The 23,896-nt window shown below is 43.6% G+C and overlaps 1 protein-coding gene across 1 annotated transcript; it reads right to left on the reverse strand.

Annotated features, from left to right (window-relative positions):
* Positions 1–1,711: 1,711 nt before the first annotated feature.
* LOC307231646 (uncharacterized protein) lies at positions 1,712–23,435 on the reverse strand. Its single transcript, XM_080002422.1, has 14 exons — positions 23,315–23,435; positions 13,073–13,146; positions 12,117–12,202; positions 11,712–11,751; positions 11,496–11,576; positions 10,166–10,273; positions 9,947–10,056; positions 7,480–7,528; positions 4,584–4,704; positions 4,356–4,450; positions 4,181–4,246; positions 3,970–4,069; positions 3,309–3,461; positions 1,712–3,157 (listed from the first exon to the last, which is right to left on the reverse strand). Exons 2-14 carry the CDS (start codon positions 13,136–13,138, stop codon positions 1,719–1,721), a joined length of 2,514 nt encoding a protein of 837 aa, XP_079858548.1. The 5' UTR covers positions 13,139–13,146; positions 23,315–23,435; the 3' UTR covers positions 1,712–1,718.
* Positions 23,436–23,896: the final 461 nt, after the last annotated feature.

The following is a 23,896-nucleotide window of genomic DNA, read 5'->3' on the forward strand; positions in this document are numbered from 1 at the left end:
AAATAACTGATAAACAAACGTGCAATAAAACATATGAAATGTGATTGTTTTATGTGCTCTTGTAGGAATTGAAAGTGAAGCCCGAGAATTATTGTTATGAATAATTTTTTATAAAACTCAAGTAAATGTCTTCACAAGCTCGGGTCTGAACACCAGACATAGAAATCCACATCCGGGCCCACATGCATGAAAAGTCTTACGACTAAAGTGGTCAGAAATCAGGGGCGGGGACACAAGAACAAGTCAATATTGAAATCAGGTCCAAGATCAGATCAGATCAATGAACTGGTCAGACATTCAACAAACCTTTATACGTCACAACCAAACCAAAACTTTGAACTAACTTTCCACAACGGCAGAGAGACAGTCACAAAACCTTTTCGGTTTGGACACAGTAGAAAACCAAAGCGAAATGTAAAAAGAACATGTTTGTGAACGGTATATATTGTGCTACATTGTTAACATCCTTACTTTAAAACATGGCTTAAGTCCTGTTTCTCTCTTTGACGCTCGTCATCGTCAGATATGGCTTTATGAAGCTGAATTTGCAACATGACAGATGATTTAAAGCACCGTGTATCTGGTAGATGTCCTTCTTTTGCAGGCGGGATAGCTGCCATTTTCAGTCTTGGTTCCCCAAAATCACACCTTCATAAATCCTCAATGTGAACCGATTGATTCCTGCTTTCCCCTACTGTCGATGTTTGCCATCTTTTACCACTAGGTGGCGTTGTATTTCTACGGTATACTGAAAAGGGCTCGCTGAGGCTTTTCTCAAGTCCTTCCTTACAACCCTGCATTAATTCTTCTTTACTTAACCCTTCAGTGTTTATATACACATGTACATAAATCTTATCAATATTTAGAGTAAATTATTGCTGTTATGTCCAAACAAATAAAAACAACATACCATGGCTGCAAAATTCTGAAGTTATTATTACAAGAACACGTGGAACAATGAAAAACGGACCATTCCTGTAAAATACTCTTTTGCCATGTTGAACCACGAATGACACTAGATTGCTCTCACTTCAGTGTTCTACCTAGTGATTTCCTGTTTGTAATGTTCAATGCACTGGAATTAACGCTCCATGAGAAGAATTTTCAACCATGTTTTTTTTTTTTAAATGAAGCATCAACATAAAGATGCACTAAAGAAATGCTCGGCTGTAGATTTTTAAGGAAACGTTCTTCAGATGATTACAGATCATGTTGTTGGAAGAGGTGTGAGTCAGCACACTGTTAACCTGGAGCACGGTATTGACAGAAATGTATTCGCCTCAGGTCCTTCAATCAAGCTTGCTCAAAAGCCCTTGAGTTGGAGTTGCTACCATTAGTGTGCTGCCATTCGGTTAAGACACTTGTAATCGAAAATGGTGACGGCGATAAAAGCAGAATTAATTCATAACATCGCCCCACTCCAGTAACATGAAAAACCAATCCGTCTAAAAATACTAGCGGTTGCTATTTGTGCGAGTTCAAGTGGTACAAAACAGTAACTACCCTTAAAAATAGGTGCAAACATCAAAAATCTTGGGACAAAAAAAAAAAAAAAAATGTCCTTTAAACAAATAAGAAATTCCAAATACAGAAAACATACTGGCCATGTGGAAGGCCTTCCACCCTCCCTTAAAATGTATTTTGAATAAGTCTTATTGTAAAGCTAGATTCTTCCACAAAACACTTTTAAGACATTTGCATTCCATGTCCCAGAGACTTCAAAAGGTCACTGATTTCGGCAGCTGTTGTCCTTGATGCATCCTGTAAAAGTCTGGGCTGGAGCGGACCATGGGCACACCTACTGTCGATTGTCCCGAGGCCCTGGACTGGCCCGGGGGGGACCCGGTGTACAACAATGGGGCTGGAAATGCAGAATGGTCCCTGGGGCCCCTGGAGAAAGGCTGCGAGTAACCCGACGAGGTGGCTCTGTGTGCGTCCGAGTGGCCTGGGAGGTGACACTGGAAAGGAACGAGTCTGTCCGAAAAGCGAGGCGGAGGAGGGGGGATGACGGCCTCCTCCACCCAGCTGTCCCCTCCTTCGTAGTCCAGCTCCTGAGGCAGGCTGGGGAGAGCGCAACGGGAGGGGGGGAGAGGAGTCGGAGAAGGGGGGATAAATATCGGGGGTGGAGGAAGGGGATAAATAGTGGGGTCGTAGTCTCTGTTAAGGGCGGACTGTGGCGGACGTCTGTACGATTCTGGCATTTCCTCTGGTGTGGAGGCGAGCCCCGGGCTCTGAGGCAGCATAGCCACCACCTCCAGCAGCCGGTCCGCGTATCGTTCCTCGTCGTCCGTCTCTGTCAGGTTGTCATACTGGGAGGTGTTCGAGGGCCGTCTGCCTCCCGACGGCGCCGGGACAGTGAGGGACACTGGGAACTTAGTTGGCTTGTCAGGAGGGACTCTAGGGGGAGAGGAGAGAGCGAGAGCAGGATGCGGGACAGGAGTTGGAATAGGCTCCTTTTGCGCGGTGTCGAGGGTTCTGGGTGGTTTTGGCTGCGGCTTTGGAGAAGACTTCGTCTGAGGAGTGCTCTCTGGCCCCAGGGACAGAGCAGGGATGGGGTACACCGGGTGCTGGTGTCTGATGTCTGGGCGAGGGGAGTTGGTGTCGGGAGGTGTTTGGTCATTCCGCTCAAAGTGGCAGAATGGTGGAGGAGGTAAGTCTGGAAGATCCAGCATCTCCTCCTCAGGCTGCGTGGCGAGACCATCGAAAGGAGGGGGTTCATAGGGAGGGGGCCAGTCAAAGGGTTCCTCCTGGATCACTGGGACTTTAGGCTGGCCATCCTGCGTACACCTCACCTTCACGTCACTGACCAACCCCAACTCTGCATTGGGTTTATTTGGAACTTTAGGGGGCAACTGGGGATTTTTGCAAGGCTTGAGCCCTTGGGGAGTGGGCGGTGCTTGCTTGTGTACAATCACTGGGTCCGGGGAAGGCATAGGGGTGGTGCGGGACCCAGCAGAGAGGCACTGGGAGTCCTTGGGGTCCCCAGGAGGAGGGATCTGGTCCTTGGTGATGAAGTGCGTTTGCTGGAGCTCTGTATTGGGCTGATTCTGGAGCTGTACACTCGTCTTGGCCTCCAAAGCCGTGTCAGGCTTCAGTGTAAGCAGAAGAACTGGTCTCTCCTGGCCGAGAGGTTTGTTTGGAAACTCTTCTGACTTGGCTGAAGAAGGGATGATGCCATAAAGGAAGAGCAATATAGTGAGTACACCAAAAAATGCGTTGAATTTCAAAGGATGTATTTATGTTGTCTTATTGCCTCAGTCTTAACCCTTGAAACCAAGTAAAACTGCCTTATATGAGATGGGCCTCACCTGGAGGAGGAAGGTCTAGCTTCTTACTGCGAAGCTCAGACATGGACGCTTGGAGCTGTTCTACCACCACATCATCAGGAAAGATGAAGGATGAGGCCAGAGCCTCCTGGAGGAACTCCCTGAGGTCCTCCAATGGGAGCTTTAGCAGGCGTTCTGATTGGCCACACACAAGAGACAGCTGATCAACATATATGCTGGCAGCGGTGATGACCTTACGAGTTAAGTGATGCGATGACTGCAAAACACCTTGTAGTCAGACAATGTGTGTGATGAGGTGAATCAGTGTCTGGCCAGAGAGTGTTTAATAGACTGTGTGACAACCTTTTACCAAAACACTTCAGTTTTTTCTTTTAAACATCAGAGCAGCACGACATCAGTGACTTGAGCGGAATCAACCAATGGCGAGGCAGTCTTTGAAAAGAGCATCCAATGGAAAGTAAGCATCCCATTCTTCTGCACGGCAACTGGTCACTTGCATTATGTAAGCCCTCCACTGAAGAGTCAGCCAACCGTACGGCAGTCTGTGCTGTAATCCACATGGTGATACGGGGCTGTATCTAGGCATAACGCTGGTTGCCCTGACTCATATGGAAGCCACATGGCACAGCAAAGGCACACGGGGTGATGGTGATGATGTCATCAGCCTCGTCGCCATACTCACTCTTGTGTAATTTGAGGGTAGTGTAAGCCATGGCGGAGAGCACCCGCTCCCCTTCCAACATGTAGATGTCCCACAGCCGTAGAGTCAGGGTGAACGGGGTCTGTTGAATATGATGCAGAGCAGCAGATTGAAAATGTAAATAAAATAAAAAGGATCCAGGAATTTAACGTATGTGATTTAGTGGCCAAGGAGAAATACCACAGGAACTCACTCTATCAATGAAACACTGGAGAAACCATTTGGTGGTGTAAATTCCCGAACTCATCTGCTCCTTGTCCTGTTGGGAACGATATTCATTCTATTCATATAAACCACAGCAGACGACCCACTCTACTCATCACCCTCATCCGCGGACAAGATCATTAATCAATGCGAAAGTGTCTCACCAGGTGTTTCTTTAGCTTGGGCAACATTTTGGAGAGAATCTGCTCGTGGTGGACCTGGAAGCGCTGCAACTTGGGAAATCCGGGAATGAAAAATCCTGGCAAAAAACAAACAAACAAACAAAAAAAAACAACCCATGCAATTTTGATCAAAGGAAGCTCAAGGAGCCAAGAGAACCAGCTCAATAACGTCCCTTCTAGTTTGCGCTGAGCGATGGGCTGCGGCCTCACCGTGCATGGCGTGCTTGGTGTCGGTGAGGAGCTGGGACAGCGCCCAGAAGGCGTCCTCCTCATTGAGGTACATGAGCAGGATGGCAGCGATCTGACTCATGCCCTGGCAGTAGCTGACGTCCTGCGGAAACAAAGAACAGAGGACTGGTTTGATTAAATGGTGTGGCCGAACAACACAAACAATCTTACTCCAAACAACACTCCACCAGACCGGGGCAGGAGGGGTGCAAGCAATTGATGTTCAACTTGCTTGTAGGACTCGCACCCCCAACCCCACAATTTTAACTGCCATTGTCAACAACACTCATTGAGCACTGGGGTTTTCTGGGTCGGCGGGGCGCTGGTGGGTTGGTGTGGGGGGTGTGGTTGGCCAGGTGTCGACCGGGTAGGCCCCCTGCTGGTTGGGCTGCGCCGCCGGATGCCTTCCGGGGCCCCTGGGAGGCCGCTTGCTGTCGTGGGTGTGGGTGCGGTTGTCAGCCTTTGACCCTGGCACGTGGCTTCTCTGCGGCGGGTGCCCCAGGTGGTGGAGGGCTCACATATCTAGCGGCCTGCAGGCGTTGGCGGGGGGCCGACTTCCAGGCGCCCTGCACTGAGCACACTGGGCTATGTGGATGGGCGCTCGGGGCTTGCGGCCGGATGGGGCATCTGGCCGGTTGTGGTGGAGCGGGCCTCACCCTTGCGCGTGGGGACGGGGTGTCTTTCTGTCGGTGCAGGACCTGGCATCGGGCCTGCGGTGTGTGCCTGGGTGGCCCGGCTCTGTGGCTGCGTCTGCATCTGCGTCTGCGTCTTGTGCCTGCTCATGTGGGGTGGGTTGCATGTGTGAGGGGGGGTGCTGGGTGCTGGGTGCTCGCGCGCTCCAGGACTGGGCGTTGTTGTTGCTTCTCTGGGGGTTTGGGGCTGTCTTCTGTGGCTGCCGTGGGGCGTCTGTATGGGAGTGGGCCTCAGGAGTGGCTTCAGGGCCTTTTCCGCTGCTTGGAGGAGCTACGATATAAAACCGACCTTATATTCCAGAACCAATTGGGACAAGTCCCGCACACTAACTGGTGGACACTTTACATGCACACACATCACACGCACTCACAGGCGCACACACCCCACCAGCACCAGCGCTTTGAAGACACCCCAAACACCCTCCAGATTACATCTCTCTCCTTTTCTCCCTCATTCACTGCCTTAACTACCACAGGAAGAGGCCACATACCGAAATGCTGTTCCACTTTTCCTGGACTTAATTAACTGTTTCGTCAATCCATGTTGTCGCCCGACATTTCTATGTTTACATTTTTCCCATGTACATGTTGTTATATGGTTCTATGTTTATTTGTCTCACCCATGGTGATTCTCCCCTTCTTAAAGTAGTGATTAGTTGTTTAAAAGACCGAAACATGGTAAAATAGTTCTCCAAAGAGGGGGATTGGTGGTGGTTCTGTGTAACAAATTAAGTGCTCTTGTCATTCTACAGGTCGTCCACAGGGCAGAGTTGTTGCAGCGATTGACGATTAAAGAATGAATAAAGAGTTGCATTGCAGGTTGAGAAGTTGAACTCCACTTGCAGACTAACTCTGTCCTAGATGCAACGGCATACAAATACTCTATGTTGTATGCCTGGCATGCTGACATCACAGGTTAAAATAAACAAACAAACAAATAAATAAATAAACAAACAGCATGGCCGAAATGAAGAGAAACTTGAAGGAATGGCAGCCATTTGGGTGTCTTGAAGAAAAAGTTGTTGTTGGAGAACAGATACACCATGCTCCTGCTAAAATATCATGATAACATAATTACATTTCCTGTAAATCGAAATTCTCTAAAAACAGAATGACAATCAGTTTTTTCGGCCAAGTACATTTTCACAAAAAAATAAATTGTCTCTGTAAGTATTGGTGCATTGCTGTGTACAATAAGACAATTTGCATTAAAAGAAAAAAGCGTATCAGTCAAGAAAAAGTATACAAAATTATACAGATAATACAAAACCTGGCTTTATGCACAGGATAAATTAAATTAGAGGCTACGGCAGGGGTATTTTTGGACGAGTAGCTCTCTCTCCCTCTCTGGTGTGTGTTTTGAGTGGAGGGCAAAGAGGAAAAAGAACAGCACACAGCCATTTCCTCTGGCTCTTTCACCTCTGCCACACAGGAACTGACTGCACACCCAAATCACCAAAAAAAAAAATCATGCCTGGATTTTGCTTATGCAGGCAATAATGGCGTTACAAATTAGAACTAAAGTCTATGGTATTGGGGTACATATTTTTTCAGACCTCATCTCATTCAACTTCCACTCCTTCTTCCCTTGTCTCATGAATCTAGATGTATATTTACGGCAAATCTCTCGATCTCCAAAATACTCTATGTATATAGGGATATTCACGATGCCAGCAATCCTTACGAGATCGCACAATCCGCCGCCAAACAGATGGACAAGTGATACAACGGAGTAATCATGGAGTTCCTCATTGTAATCCTGTTTTTGCGTCCAAGTTGAAATTACTTGGATAAGCAGAGCGGAACCAATGAAATCGGGGTTAAGAGATTTGATGTGCACTTTGGCTTCAAAACAAAAACATTTTAAATAAGGACTAAAACTCCTGGGAGAACATTTAATGCCGGGATCAACCGATTATTGAGTTTGGTTCGGCATCTACCACCGTGGAACATGGCAGGTGGTTCACCGCTTGCCCAGTCCCAGGCATAAATGATCCCAGCTCAGTCTCCAGATGAGGAAGAGGATGGATGGATAAATGGATGGATGGATGGATGGAAAAAGAATGGGCTGTAGAATGCTTGTTCTGTTCTCGTTTCACTGTTCGGCCCAAGGAACACACCCCATCTCCCTAGTGTCATGTAAAAAACAAACCTATGCATGCGCACACTCGAAAACACACACTCACCGTATTGTAGACAGAGTAGGCAGCGAGGACGTGAAACAGGGCCTGTTGCCTAGAGAGAATAGAAGACAACGCGACATGAAAAGAATATAAAACTACTAATCGTTGACCCACCACTCAAACACCACCAAGCCATTTTGATCGCCTTAACAATTGCCATGCAAAAATTTTACTCAATTAGAAAAACAGAGGTAATCTCACAAAATCCCAATAGTTAATCCCAACATTTATTAATAGAATACATCTCAATATTGGCAATATCCAAAATCAAGGTTGATTCATTTAATGAAATATGGGCTACTTCTATCACTGACATAACTTCATCATTTAATACTTGAGTCTTCCTAAGTCAGGGAATTTGGGGGAGGGGGGTCCTTGTGCCGGGGCTGGTTAGATGTTTTGTCTGGTCCTGTGACACGGGCGGGGACCTGAGTCTGCCCGGGTGTGCTCGGCGCAGGCCGAATTGCTGGACTTAATTAATTCTGTTTTTTCGATGCATGTCATCTGATGTTTTTATGTTTTTCCATGTACATGTTGTTGTTTGGTTCTATGTTTATTTGTCTCACCCGTGGTGATTCTCCCCCTCTTGGAGTAGTGACATGGTAAAATAGCTCTCCAAGGGGGATTGGTGGCGGTTCTGTGTAACAAAAAACTGTGCTCTTGTCATCCTTCAGGTTGTCCACAGGACAGAGTTATGGCAGCAGTTCTTGATGATTAAAGAATTAATAAAGAGTTGAATTGCAGTTTGAGAACTTCAACTCCACTTGCAGACTAACGATCCTAGATGCAATGGCGTACGTGTTTAAGGCCCAGCATGCTCACAGCACGGGTTTAAAAAAAACAAAACAAAAAAAAAACAACTACCAATTGTACCAGTCACACCACCTAACAAGCTGCCAACTCTACATAATGTGCATTTTGATGACCGTCCTGCCTTCTTCTGAGTGGTCTGCAACATTTAAGTATTAATGAAGGGTGTGCGTCTCAGACCTGAAAAAGTCTTACAAAACATTACTCCAGAATATTAAAGCTGTGCAGCATTACACCAAACGCCTCCAAAAAAAAAAAATAATAATCTCCATGAATTATGGGATGCATGGGAGTGTAAGCAACCGATGTTGGCATGTTTTAGCAGACTTGTACAAGTCTTCCTAATATGAAGAAGAACACCGGCCAGACACACAGGGTTATATCATTTATAAAACTTTTTGATATATAGAGGGTGATTAGGAAGCAGCTAATGTGGGGTGGGGGGCTATTTGTGGCGGAATGAAAAGATCTACTGTAGACAATTAGAGAGCACCCCCCCACCCCCCCCCCCATAGTAAACACACCAACGGGGACAGGAAAGGAGCTTGAAATAGCTTCCAGTGCCACAGTGCGAAGCAGCCAGATGTTGAGACATGGAGAAGGGGCAGCGTTTACAGTAGCTCCGCTCAAATTCAAACTTTAAGAAGAAACACAGTACCGGGGGTAAAAAAAGAGAACACTCAAAGATGCTTTCCCTCCCCATTTTAATAATGTAAAACACTCTGTTATCTTCATTTTCACTTTTATATATGTAATTATTATTATTATTATTAATAATAATAATAATAATAATAATAATTCTTATTTTTTCCTTTCTTCTGTCTGTCATTGTTATCTTATCATCCATCCCTATTTTTGTTGATGCTATGAAGCTGTTGAGGTGTATTTATGTTTTGCTCATATGCACACGCATTATTTTTGTAAAATTGTGCTGTATTTACTGTGTAAACCTGAAGCGCCATTGAGAAAGAATTAAAAAAGACTTATATTTAAGATCTTCGCTGAGTAAATCTTCCTGCATCCCAAATTAACGCCCTTTGATGTTTGTTCACTGTTAACTGTGTCACATTTCACTTTTCTCAAGAACCTGTGACCCTAGCACTGCTCTGCTTGCAGTGGTGCTTATTTCACATGCGTTTCAGCGTTGTTTCATACATATCTACACTCTGAGCAAATGCCATTTCCTGCGTGGTCTCGCTCGCTGACAGGAAGGCTAATAAAACAGAGAGGAAATTGCGCTTGTTTTGCTGTGTGTGTGTGTGTGTGTGTGTGTGTGTGTGTGTGTGTGTGTGTGCGTGTGCGTGTGCGTGTGTGTGTGTGGGTGTGTGGGTGTGTGTGGGTGTATGTCGCAAGTCCCACTGCAAGGTTAGAGCCGGAGTTCACACCCTGCAGGAGAACTTAGCGAGGTGGGACCTGGGCCCAAGCAAAACAAAGCGAGGAGCCACAGACACGCGTTAGAAATTGCGGGCGAATCTTTATCACTCCCTAAACAGCAAGTGCAGGTCAAGGAGCATTCCTACGATCGGATGGAACGGAATGAAAATAACAAACTACTGCGCAGACTGGCCGTTTTAGGGATGCGTTGTAGTCATGGCATCATCTTGCTGGAGTTTTGAGATGTTGTAGAGCGTTCAAATTCAAACCTTGCTGTGGGACTTACTTGACTCCGAAGCGGTCCATGAACATAATGTGGTTCCTGAAGGTCCTGTTGACGTCCAGGTCGATCTGTTTGATCTCTGTGGAAAAGCTCTGAGCCAGCTGCTTCATTTTCTGAGGAGATCGATTTGAATTTTGTGAAAATCTACGTTCTTGGAGAAAGGAGGAAGATATTTATTTATATTTTACACGGAATGGGGTTCAAAAACTGTGGGATCAACACCTCGTATTTTCCATTGTTGTCTTGTTTGACCTTCTCGATGTCCAGGAGTAAGGCCCAGGCCTGGCCTCTCAGCTGGAGAGGGATTCCTTTGTAGACCCGTTTCACCATCTAAGGACCCCCCCCAAAAAATAAAGAAAGACACACACACACACACACACACACACACACACTTTGGGATATTCGGCTTTCGGGTGATGAACCTAAAATGCACTATAACCTTTACAGGTGAACTTAATTTGACAACTTGCTGTTCTCTAACAAGGCGCTGAACGGCAAAATTTACAACAGGTATTTGATCCATGAATCGACCAATATATTTCCTGGTTTATTAGAATTGGCATTTAAACAGTCCTCTTCATCACGCTGTTCACATTTTGACGTCATGAGACCCAGACGACACCTAGCAACTGATCAACAGTACCTCGCCTTTGCGAGGCTTAAAACAGGATGTTCTCAGAGGGAAGTGGCCACTGATCTTAGAGTGTCACAGAGTGTCATCAGCAGGTTGCAACAGAGATACAGAGACTGGAAGAGTCACAGAAAGGCATAGACATGGACGTCCTTTGGCCACATCCCACACTGATGAGCGCTTCATTGTGAACAGTGCCCTGCGGAACAGGATGATGAATGCCACTCAACTCCAGGCACATTTAAGGGAGGTGAGAGGCACCCAAGTGTCACCCAAGTGGCCGCCCTTCAAGAAGAGTGGGGTGCCATGCCTCAGCAGACAATAAGTCGACTTGTGAACAGCATGAGGCGTCGTTGTCAAGCTGTAATTGATGCTCAAGGCATTGACATTTTTTGTTGTGGTAAACCCACCGCTGTTGTTGGCTTTTGTTTCAATAAATTGTTTGAGATGAGGAAATCACCATTGCATGCTTCTACTTAAATGCCCTACTTTCATGATATAATATCACTGTAGTGTGAACTTTTTACATTTTCCATAAATTTCACCCAAAAGCCAAATATCCCTAACTTTTTGTGAGTAGTGTGTGTGTGTGTGTGTATATATATATATATATATATATATATATATATATATATATATATATATATATATATATATATATATATATATATATATATATATATATATATATATATATATATTTATATATATATATATATATATATATGAAAAGTAGGAGATGGCGCTAAAAATGCTTTAACGGGAGATTATTCAGAGAGTAGTAGATCAGACAGTTAAGACAGACAAAAGGGAAGTAAAGTAGAAGGTTACTTTTGGACAGAAATGAGAATGACAGTGTATGCGTGTGACCATAATTTTTTTTCTTCTCCTATTTGTGTGTGCGTGTGTTCACTCTCGCACCTTCTCACTGTTCCTGTACTTGTCCCACTTCTTCACCATCTTTAGCCATTTCTCCACGCGCTCAATCTCCTGCTGCTTTTGCTAGACGGGGAGAAGGAAAAACAGATGTAAAAACCTTTAAAAAGGCCCAGTTCGTCAAACAATAATGAAGGCTTTTTCCGTAAAGAAAATAAGAGAAAGATAAAAGAAAAGAGAAAACAACAGAAGAATTCACACCTTTTCTTCGAGGATGCTGGGCCTCGGCAGCTCCTCCTCGCTAGAGCGGAAAACAGATGAAACCATATTTAGACTATGATAAACGCAAGATCAGCTGATAACAATAACACACACCTGTACATGTGTGTGTGAGAGAGAGAGAGAGAGAGAGAGCCCAGTCTCATCAGATCTATGTCAAAATGGAAGAAAAATAAGCATCACATTTCATCACAAATTTCAAGTTCAAGAGGGTATTTGTCACATACATGTACAGGTTATTTGTCACATACATACAGTATACATACATTTTCAATATATATTTTTGTTATATAGGCCTTTGTTAACAGTATCTGCAAACAGAGCTCTAAATCTCCTCCATCTCCACTCCAACATTAGTGTTGGAGCTGTCAGCGAGTTGGGACTTACTGCAGGAAGCCAAAGCGGTCAGTGACTTTATAGATGTTGTAGTTCGCGTCCTCCCAGGGGTCGATGTTGATGCCCTCCTGCCTGCCCTGAAAACACACAAAAAAAATGCACATTTTTACATAACTGGACATTTAGGACCTTCTTAAGACAAAAACCTTAAAAAGCTTCACAGAATGGAAAGAACAACACCATGCTCATGATATTTTACTTGACGAAATTGTTGACAATTTCGCAAGTAATTATATATTAATAATCATCATCATCATCATCATTATTATTATTAATAATAATAATAATAATAATAAATGCAACTGTGACCAAACTAAGACATTTGTTGTGAAGAGGAAACATGCTCTTAGATTAACAAAAGGAAATAGTGGATTTATGGATTCAATACTACCATAATGCGTTGTGCCAGGGAACTGTTTATACCTTACTGCTACAATTTTAAATCTTTAATCCTCATATGTATTCTGTCATTTTAATCTTGACAGGATTAAAGAGTCAAACACAGAGGCCCATACAGATGACAGCCGTCATTAATTGACAGTGTTTATTTTTATTGAATATTTTGAATTCACAGGCAATTCTGCCCTCAATAAATAGGGGAAAAGTTTGTCTTACTTCTTTCAGTTTCCGTACAACCCTGAGACAAGGATGGGGGATTTTGTATGATGATTTATCGTTAGTTGTGTCATTCAAATAAAGATAGTCCATAATGAATTATCCAGTCATCTCTACAGATGAACTGGCCCTCCTCTTTGACAACCATGTCGTTTGTCATCAGAGGCACGCTACACTCTGTCCCGGGAGCTCATTCCCTCGCCACGACCCCCTGAACTCATTTACTCAGAAGACATTGCGAAACGCTGCCACATCGTGGGATGTCTGGAGGATCAAGCCGAGTTCATCCGCTGTCGGGATCGTCGAGTGATAATAGTCACACGTTCGCCTACCTTGTCATATTTAGAGATGATGTCAGCCCGTTCCTCTGCGATCTGCGTCTCTATGTCCTTCTTCATGTCAGACTCTGTGGGGAAACAGATGAGACAGAGTAAACAGATAAGTCAATTCCAGTCATCTTGTATAATCGTGAGATCCTAAAATCACATTTTCATTCAAATATCGGGGGAATTTTAAGCCAATGTAAAAAATGTTACAACAAAAATAATGCAAAGTTGGTAGCTTTGATCAATTAACGATCGACTCAAGTTTTTGTGTTACGATAAAACAACTATAGGCTTACACTGTACTATCGCAATTATTTGTAGGACAATCGTAAACTAAAATGTCATGACCGTGACTGCTCTCTCACAAGGTAGAAAAAGGTTTTCAAGCAGCACCGACCTACCTGAAGTCTAGTGAGTACATTTACTTAAGGCCAGAATTTGGATGTGGTATTATTTTGTGCTGTACTTGGTTCACAAGTCATGAGAGTTATTAGTTGTAGTGCCGGTGTGTGCAGTTCCGTGTGTTCATAGGGCTTTTCCTATTCTGCCCGAATCCAGGGTCAAGTTGCTTTAAGACAAATGCATTTGGTGAATAAACTTGATGTTGATGTGTGTGAATTTGTCGCCACAAGACCAGCCTCACGGGAACAACCATGCACACCCCCTCACCCACAACCGACCCCGGTCTGCATCTCAGTCTGTTGCTCGCACGGCGCGACTGTTCGGCAGCTGTCAGGGCCGCAGTTTCAGAGAGACAGAGAGAGAGAAAAGGAGAGATAGACGCCTCCCCGTTGATGTGCCCATCAGCATCTTGCCAAGAATGCTACAGGGATGCACAAAATATGCCAGCTATGCCTGGCAGTCTATGTACGAAGGATGACAAAAAGCTACAGCAGAATGCATTGAAAATTTGGATTTGATGTATGCCCAGATGGCTGCAAACAACTGGGCCTGTGCAACATGATAGTATTTAAATGTTGCGTCATCTGCAAACGACGAAACGACAGTTTGGTAACCCTTTTTATAGTACATATACAAGTATACCGCAGGTCAGATATGGTGACGCTATTGGCAAAACAGAAGAAAAAAAAAAAAAGCATTGCTTCAAATACAGGAGTACAACAAAGGATACTTTCATCCACATACTTGGCCGGCAACAGGTGTGGCAGCACCTGACGTTCCCAACAGAGCTCCTCTGTGTTAACCCGACAGACCCTCAACTCACCTTTCAATACACTCACTGACAAGACCCATCTTACCCTCTGCACTCTCCTTTTTAAACCGCAAACCATTTCCAAATGATCAGTCAGGAGACCTACATCACAAAAGGGGGCCTATTATATATTATTATATCAACGCATTCAGAGGCAGTTGAGAGTCATCATGATCATGTTTCTTTCCTCCGGACCCTTTTCTTCCCTGGTCTTATTAGTACGGATCCAATAGTCTCCCATTATTTTCAATGCTCAATTTCAAAAATAAATTGTCTTCTCGGTTATATTCATCACGTTGGGAACCACGTGGCTCAGCCCCCACACTTTACCCACAGCTTCATCAGTTGAGTCCTTCCCATTAAAACAACAGCTGAACTTTTTTTAACCCCCCCTTCTCTTTTCAGACAGGTGGTCAGCAAGTGTTGACTCTGCCATTTTTCTTTGTCCTTTGACCTTGTCAGCTTCTCCTTCCACTACTATTTTGGTTATTGTTGGAAGTGTCAGCAACATTCCTTCAAATACCCATAACAGGCTGTCTGGGAGGTGAAAGGACAAGGTAAACCCTGCCTTAGCCCTGCACATAACAGAGTTTCATAGTTTCAGATGAATGTAGCTTCTATAAGGAATAATATAATCTACAATTAAATTCGAAAAAAAACAAACAAAACAACAATAGATCTGTGCAAACAAACAATAGTCGGACAGAGATATGGGTGACTAGTATCACACTAAACATTGGGAATTTTACTTCATATCAACATACGCAATACCTACTGTATATTGAAATATCCTCTATAAAAAAAAAATCAAACTGGCGTTCGTTACAATTATTATGTCAGACAAAAAACATTGTCTATAAAATGTATATTTATGATTCATATTTCTGATCTCATAGAGAGGAATTTCATTTTTTGTTATACATTTTAGGCTGACTCAAAATATTGGTGTGGACTTTCACCTCCGAACCTGGAGCGCCCATCTCTGGAAACCACTGAAGGACAATGCATACAGGGTCATTTACAAGCCTTACGCTAAAAGGTTCAAATATACAGTACAAGTTATAAATAACATTTTACAGATGAGCGATCTCACACAAGTCTGGACATGGCCACGTCGTCTGAGAAACAGAAATGGCGGAAACTGTCGAGCCAACAAGTCACCAACTTCAAAGACTGTGGGGGAACAATTGAGACATGACGTTCTTATTTAACGTTTAGGATTAGACGCTGTGAGCCGTTTTTAAACCATTGGGGTGGTCAGTGGGGCTGAAAGGTCGGCGCTGCCTCCTCTTAAGATTCCAGTGGGCGGCTTGCTTCCTGTGTTTAAACTTTCAGACTGTTGACAGTATTGCATGGAAGCAGGAAGAGAAGGGAGCCAGTCGTGCCACTCCAGCAGCAGAAGGCTATTGGACGGCACTTGACATGTGACTAATATTTAAGACACAGATTCCAAAAAAGGTCTACCTCCAAAAGAGAAAGACCTCTGGTCAAATTGAACAGAATTAGCGTGAACAGTCAGCAAGACAGGAACATGAGTAATACAGCAACAAGGCCGGGTCAAACAAACACTCCTCTCATTTTGCCAGTGAGTCAGTAACACCGCTGAGATGCTCCTTGAGGGTGTATCAGTCCATGCATGACAGCCATGTCTGTTCAAAGATGTTGCTCTTTGAATGGCTTGTTTTAAGTGGCGGTGGCTTGAAAGCCAGCTATGCTTAGTGGTTAACAGAGTGAGAAACTAATGGAGGTTGAGGGAAAAAAAAAAAACTCAAGTGTAATCAGAAAAGAAACCACGACTGAAGGTTGCTGAGTGGGAGCACAGTTAAAAAGACAGTGAAGCATCCCACCTGGAAAAGCCAGACAGGCGCAGTGGAACAAGAGCGTAACGCAAGGAAATGAAGGAGAGATAACAATGAGAAAAAAAATTGAGAACTGAGCCTTCATGAGTCATTTTGTGGGTAAGCACAGGATGAGGAAATTAAGGTGATTAGCCTTTTTTTTCCAAATTAGCGGCACTCTTTTCCCAACAGACATCCACCAAAGTCAGTGCATTTGCAAAATAAAAATCATCGATTAGTCAAATCCATCCTGTGGTAAAAAAAGAAGCTTGGTTTGAACCATTTTCTACAGTAATACACGATTTACAGGGTTGCACAAGTGCATGTTTCACCTCACTTCAAGGGCGTGGTTGCCAAAAATTTCCCAAAACACACCCTCGCATTCTCATTTTGTTGGGTACTCAACGAGTTGTCAACAATGAATTTGAGTCTTTCTTTGGGAAAGCATTAAGCGTCTTTTACATCCAGTCCCAGTACAATTCGCCATGGCAGCCAGTTCAAAATATACAGTACATTAGCTGGGCAGCTTGAGTGCTTTGATTGGAAAATTAGGGCTAAGTGAAATAATCTTATCACCCTAATCATCCATGAAAAATGCTTGATGGTGTTTATTTCATTGTTCAAACACTCACTCCAGAACCAAAGACAAAAGACTGAAAAAAACCCAACTAGAGTTACTTACTTAAATGGAGTTGACTGGTCACTGAGCAGCACCTGTCTTTGCTTCAATCCAATAGCCCAAACATGACCTTCTCTCAAGCAGGTTGTGTGCAGGGTAACTTACCATGGTGATCTACCCTGATAAGCCACTAATGCACCAAGACACTCAATCGGTGATCCTGAAGTTACCCTACTAATGTAGCTTTGCAGTATAACTCCTGCTGTCAGAACAAATTGTAGCTTTCAGCTAATGTCTCCTATGGATAATTAAGCAAAAGTTCATTTTTGCCCAATTCAGATTCCAGCCTTTTCCCTTGACTCCCCATTTCCTACTCTATAGTCCGTTATAAATCTTAATCTGAGCCGCAGTCAGATTTAAGGGATTATACCAGAGCAGATTAAGAATCAAAGCATTGCACATGATTAAAGCAGAATAGTCGAAGAGGCACACTATTCAAACTTTGCGAAACCCCACTTTCATTTGTACACCTGTCACTTTGGTTCTAACATAATCTTCTGTTTTGAGTTTCTCCTTTTAAGGAGTTGTTTGTGTTCTACTGGGCTAACATACACATACATACTAACAGGGCTAACATACTTACACACAACATTTCACCATATAATCCTCCAGCAGATCCTGACATTTTTATACACCTCTCATCCATCTGGTAGACATTTTCCCTTTAGAGTTCAACATTATTTGGGAAACTGTGGCTCACAGCATGACTATTTCAACCACTTGGTCACAGAGCCTAATTTCGGTCACTAACATAAATCATGGGAAGCAAAAATCATACTCGCAATTAAATATGCAGTCCTAGTGTGTGGGTTGACAATCAAATCTCCATTCAATGTTTTACCAGGAAAATTTCCAGACTGAAAGAATCCCATGGAACAGAGACTGGGTCTTTTACAATGCTTGTGTAGAGGTGTTCATTAATCGATGATACACACAGCTGGTGTGACAAATACGAGAAGACATATGCTGACTTCTCTCTCTTCTCCCACTGTATTAATTGATTCCGGGTGGTCTGCCAAAAGACACCATAGCCCTGTATTTCAAGAGGACATCCATGGCCTCATTCAACTCAGCATCCTCCCACAACATAATCCCATAACCTGCTCAACCATAAGGCCATAGTAATGTAATGTGTAATCTGTTACTTTTGTACAAATTGTGCAAAGGTACCTTATCTGAATGTCTCAGATGCTGCAGTCTTGGCCCATCTCTTCTACTCTAATAATAATCTTAATAATAACAACAACAACAACAACAACAACAACAATAATAATAATAATAATAATAATAATAATAAGTAGAGATGGACCAAGGATGGATGGATGGATTAAAGTAAAAACTAGGCTAGACTTGATTTGCTTGAGTATTGTATTTTAGGTTAACTTTTAGAGTGTTTGATAATATCCAATAAATACTTGTTTATTAATTAACTGTCATTAGATTAGTCTTATTTAGTGTAGGGCTTTCGTGACAGACAATTTGAACATGCATATCATTCCAGTTTTTCAAGGGAGCAACTTAACAGGCAACCACATGGCTTTCGTTTCTGCATGAAAATTCAAAAAGTTCCAGATGGTTACACAGCTCCAGTTTTAAGTGAAGCTCAGGCGGAAGGGGCAAGCAAAAAGGACATGTAAGGATCTGACAGAAGGAGAAGGAGAATATAACAGACAAAGAGCCGAGAGAGAGAGAGAGCGAGAGATAGAGAGAGAGAAAGACTCTCAGCAGACATCCGTGCAATTCACAGCAGGGTCAGGATGAAACCTGGAATGAATGTGAATGTGAAAAAATACAGCTGGAATGTCTCACTAAAGTGCCAAAATCTTATATGTGCTCCACTGTGGGATATAGGAAGACAGAGCAACCTCTGTGCTGGCCGTACTGTAGCTCCTGTTACAAGTACAGATGAGAAGATACAGTACTCCTGCCATGGACATCAGTTGGGTTCCCCCTCAACAGATCTTGTGTTCGTTACAGAGAAAACAAAGCCAGGTTATGAGGGGCAACTCCCCAGAGAATGGGAATGTCAATTGAAGTCGCCTCGAAGGAAATCCAGGAAGGCCAGTTGAAAGGCCAGCCTTTCCACTCTTAAAGGAAGGGTATGGAACACAGATGTGCGTTCAGAGGAAGAGTGTGGTTGTCACATTTAATCACTGTAACCAAATAATTCATTTTAACTGGGCAGAACTGTAAGGGAAGGGCATAGACGGTGTTTGTTAACTTATAAGAAAAAAAAAATGTGTGTGTGACATCTTTTAAAACATGTTTAACTCAAACAGCAAGGCTTGTACTGACGACCCTTGGCACAGACTCCCTCTCTCATTGTTCCTACCAAAGCTATAACATAACAATAATGCATATGTCCTATTCCATGCAGGTGTGCCAGCGTGTGGACAATAGCCAGTTGTTTACATGTCCTGCAGCAGTTTATCTCGGGGTTTGCACTTAAGTGGCCATCGACTGCACAGAAACATGCATGACAGCAGGAAATAATTAATTCCACTTTGCACTAGTTTAAGTAAACTAATGAAGGCATACAAAGTGGTTATGTGATGTAGACTTCACATTGTAACATCAAATCAGTTCAATATAAAAATGTCACATGAATTTTCACACGTTGGTGTGCATGAATTTACTTTGAATCAAAGAGCTAGTTGTTCACTGGACTTCCATCTGCCTTTTGAGCCAACTTTCTGAACTTCCAGATTGAGCAATTTCTTTTTAATGGGAAAAAGAGCAACAAAGTCTCACCAAATAGAGATTCTTGGCTGTTTTGTCTTTCGTTTCCCTTTCACTTGGCTGTAGTGTTTGTGTTTGTGAGTGGAAAATAGCAAGAGACTGGGACCCAGGGGTAAAGAAATCCAGAAGACAGGGACAGAGGCAAAGTAAAGAGACTCAGAATAGCACTTTATCCCCAAGGGGTTCTCTGTGTCGCTTGGCCATGTACTGCCCCTGTCACTCTGCTTTATCATTTTCCATAAGCTCAGTACACAGACTGGAGACTCGACCACCACTGCTCATCATCCCATAGTCTAAAAATGGCCTTTCTCCTCCACAATATTAAAAATAGGAAACAACAAGATGGAGTTTGAAGAAGAGGGCATGTCATCTGGGAGATCCCCCTTCCTCCCAACTAATCCAGCCTGAGAACCAGCCGACAATGTCCCTGGTCCCTGCCCTTGCCTCTCCGCTACCTAGGGGAAAAAATATCTAAATATAACAATGGCAGCACAACACTGGCCAGCCAGTGAGGCCACTTTTCCCATAGTGGCAGCACATCTTGGAGCAGCAGTGGGGGGGAAGACAGGAATGTGAAAGGAAGAAGTATCTATAAACACCACACCACAGCAGCCTACTGAAAAAGACACTTTCTCATAAGAAGATCCTTTCCTTGACAAAATGATTAACACAACAAAATATGTAACTTAGCTTATGGAGGTGATTTATAGAAGCTTTGCAAGTCTTTATTAGTATGTGGTCAGAAATACTTGATAAGGAAAAGAAACAGAGATTAAGATACAAATTTGAAAAGGCTTGCATGTCAACTATAAGTAGTTACTTGTGGGGGGGGCAATCTTGTGTAATTCCACCTATTTAAACCACTCCGTCTCCCACTTAGATTACATAATAATATCCTCCCGACTAATCAAGCTTTATCAAGATACCAATCATCCCCCAGCTGTGACCCTCTTATCATGAGTAATACCATCCACTGTTTGTAGCTACACATCACAAAAATCCCTTTTTCATAGCATTCGGTGGCATGTGGTCCCTTATATGGTCTAACAGATTAAACACTTCAATAAGAACAGCACGGAACCCATGCTGACCTGGAGCAAAGTGAGCGGGCCCTGTGCCTAGTGGAAGGCCCGCTGGGGTCACTGATCTGCAATTCACTCGTTATTTGGTGATTCACTTGGTTGCCATGCTAAAATGATGTCTGTTACAAAATACTGTGGCCAAGGATTATAAAACATGGAAGGGTAACCGTCATCAGTTGAAAGAAGTCTGGGGATTAGGATGTGGGGGGGGGGGGGGGGGGGGAGTGATGTTTATGCACACAACTCTAGCTTAAATAGGCATCCAGCAAAGAGATGAGCTGAAGGTGACCATGTTAGAATGGTTAACAGCAAGGCAGCCTAATGCTACCTGTTTTCTCAGAGTACATGTATAAATAGCAGTACACCATCAGGCGATTGCCTTATCACCTGATAGTGGACTACACAATTGCCATGGCTATTGTGAGTGGCCGTTCATCACCTCAGCAAAAGGTGGAGTAAGTTTGACTGACTAATATGCATCATTGGTCTGACCTCCATTTTCCATCGAGTTGACAAAAGCCTGCATTATCTCGTGCTTTTCGTGACACCCGGCTTTGGGCTTTTGCCTACCATCATAAGGCAGTCTTTCAGGGAGACAAAAGACCTTTTATGCCTCACTGGTGAAATAATATTATCAGTGTGCAGAATTTCTTTGGTTTTTAAATACAAAGAGCGAATTGAGACTGAACAACAACGCAGTAGAATTGCCTCTTTTTTTTGGAAAGTAAAAGTGTAACTGATATAATGTACATATTGAGTGGAGTTTTTAGAGTAACGCTTCATGTAACACCCTTGCATTTTTTATCACTATTGTTTTATTGTTACCTCTTCACATTGTATAAGAAGTGGGATATCTGGTGTTTCATGTTTCAAATTAAGTTTAAAAAAAGAATAAACATCCTACACACACAGGCATGGAAATGTGCAGCACCCCACGTTCTAATGTAGTGTTGACACTAGGAAGCGTATTCAGCTCATTGTTTGAGCGTATCCAAGCCACTATCGAGCACTCCACAAACAATTCTAAAGCTTCAAACCAAAGTGCAGCACAATACAACTTTCTAATATGATTTAGCGTATTGCATGGAAAACATTGCAGAAAACAAAAATTGACAGGAAACTTTGGTTCACATAGTACTGTACGTCTATACCAGAACAGATCAATCTAATGGGGGCTAAGGAGGGTTAAGTGAGGAAATGTTCCCGTTACACACAGTGTTTTGTTCCATAAGGAAACGGAGAGGCAGGGAGACGCTCAGCGCTGTGCAGATTGCGGCCCGCCGGCGATGGGGTACATCGAGCGCCCGCGATCTGCGATCTCTGCTGTGAACATTGCAGGCATGGCGACGACATGTTCCTCATCAATATGCATACCTTGCCCAGACAATCCGCTACCTTGATACCCATTCAAAAGGGAATCATGGGGCAAAGAGGCAGGTGTGAAAATGCTTTAGAAACTACAATGAAGTAACAAATGAAACTGAGAAAATAACGCAAGGGATAGAAATGACACACACCCACACCATTTTCTACGAGACACCAGTACCGTCACATCCTGAGGTGTACTGCGGCTTCCTCCACGAGCAGAGACAATACAGAAAAGTGTCAAGAGATACCCTTCAGCACATAATAGAATTGTGTACTGTGCAAAACATCGCACAGGCTCAAAGCTATGTTTGAACCTTTTTAACAAAATCACTACTTCAACACAAGCATCCACCACACTCGCATTTTCAAAACGATTAACCGTCTAGCGTGCACCAGATATACTGCAGATAGATAGATCGAGAGATAGATTCTGTCTGATTTGCCCCTCTCTGCTCTCACTCTTCCCTGCCACGCAACTCTCATACATGGGGCGTAACCTCCCCCACCCACACACATAAATATGAAGTGAGCCAGCGAGATGCCCAGTTAAACATTCAAGGGGGGCTATGCATGGCATGACATGTAGACCAGTCACTGGCCTACTTCTGAATACTGGGGCATCTATAGTGTGTGTGTGTGTGTGTTAAAGGGTGGAACCCCTGGTTATTATTATACAATGTGCATTTAGTCTGGGAATATAATTTTATTAAACTACTTGCTAAATCCTTAGCGTGCTGATTGGACCTTGAACACGGCTTAAACCATGTAAACCAATTATACAGTACATTGATGCAAACTTGCACAATTTTCTATTTTTGACAGTGCGAATAGTTGATCCAGAGGTTTATTGTTATTTTTGGGGTTTATTGTATGTTCGGATGTTTACTGATTTTGGTTCGTTTTAGGTTTATTGGCAATTTTGTATTGTCATTATTATCACCACCAAATGTTTCGACGTGAGCTCCCGTCAACACCTCCGGGGATGGGGAAAAAAATACATGTCTACGTAAACATACGCACGGCGACCGATTCCAGCTTAACTGTTAAAGAATGATATTGGCCATATGTATTATTAATTTTTACAATATCTTTCATATCGTTCATCAAATAATAATTGTATATATATATATATATATAATTTTCTTGAGAGACTTTACTGTAAAAGTAACGTGGCCAATCGGAGTCAACGTAAACAGCAACGTCTGACACGGCGCCGCGGCTGTGCGCTCGAGTTAGCGGTCGGCTCACTGAATAATAACTTAAACAGCTAATATTAGTTTGATTAAAATAAGAAAAAAACCCGATATGGATAACGGTATGGACGCTTACCTTCCGCCGTGGCTTCCCTTCTCTGTCCGGAGCAGAAAGCGGGAGCGCTGTTCTCCTGCTCCCGTCGGAGCGTCCAGGGGAGCCGGGAGCCGTCAGCCTCCGCAGCGAGTCACCGCTCGACATGTGCTCGGTGGCCGCCGCGACCGCTGACAAGCGGCGGTGCTGCGTTCCGGGCGACTCGGAACTTGCGGCCTCGGACAACTTGCAACGACCTGCCGCTCGGGGGGAGGAGGAAGGAGGAGAAGGAGAAGAAGGAGAAGAGGAAGGAGAAGGAGAAGGAGAAGGGTGAACACCAACGTACATTTTAATCGGGGGGGTGGGGGGGGAATCGCCGGGACACGCCGGGACACGCCGTTTACGGTGACGTTCTCTTTACGAGGGGTTTTGTTTTACGCGGCGTCTGCCTTCGATCTAAAATACTATGTGATTTTGCCTTCCGATCGGACTATTGTAAAATTCACAAGCTCGCCAAATAAATACAAAGTTGTTGCGGATGTACCTTTTTGTTTTGTTTTGTTTTGTTTTGGGGTTTTTTTTCCCCCCCCAGAACAGAGGCAGTGGAACACATTTAATTCGTAATTT

Source organism: Zeus faber (genome assembly GCF_960531495.2).
Source record: "Zeus faber genome assembly, chromosome: 6".
NCBI lineage: Eukaryota > Metazoa > Chordata > Actinopteri > Zeiformes > Zeidae > Zeus > Zeus faber.

Bases quoted from the DNA above. Each gene is read 5' to 3' on its own strand.
- LOC307231646 (XM_080002422.1), bottom strand. From the start codon at position 13,138: ATGAAGAAGGACATAGAGACGCAGATCGCAGAGGAACGGGCTGACATC. The intron at 4,070-4,180 runs GTGAGTTCCTGT...CATATTCAACAG, and splicing joins TCCAGTGTTTCATTGATAGA to ACCCCGTTCACCCTGACTCT. The intron at 3,158-3,308 runs GTGAGGCCCATC...TCCCTTCTTCAG, and splicing joins GCTAGACCTTCCTCCTCCAG to CCAAGTCAGAAGAGTTTCCA.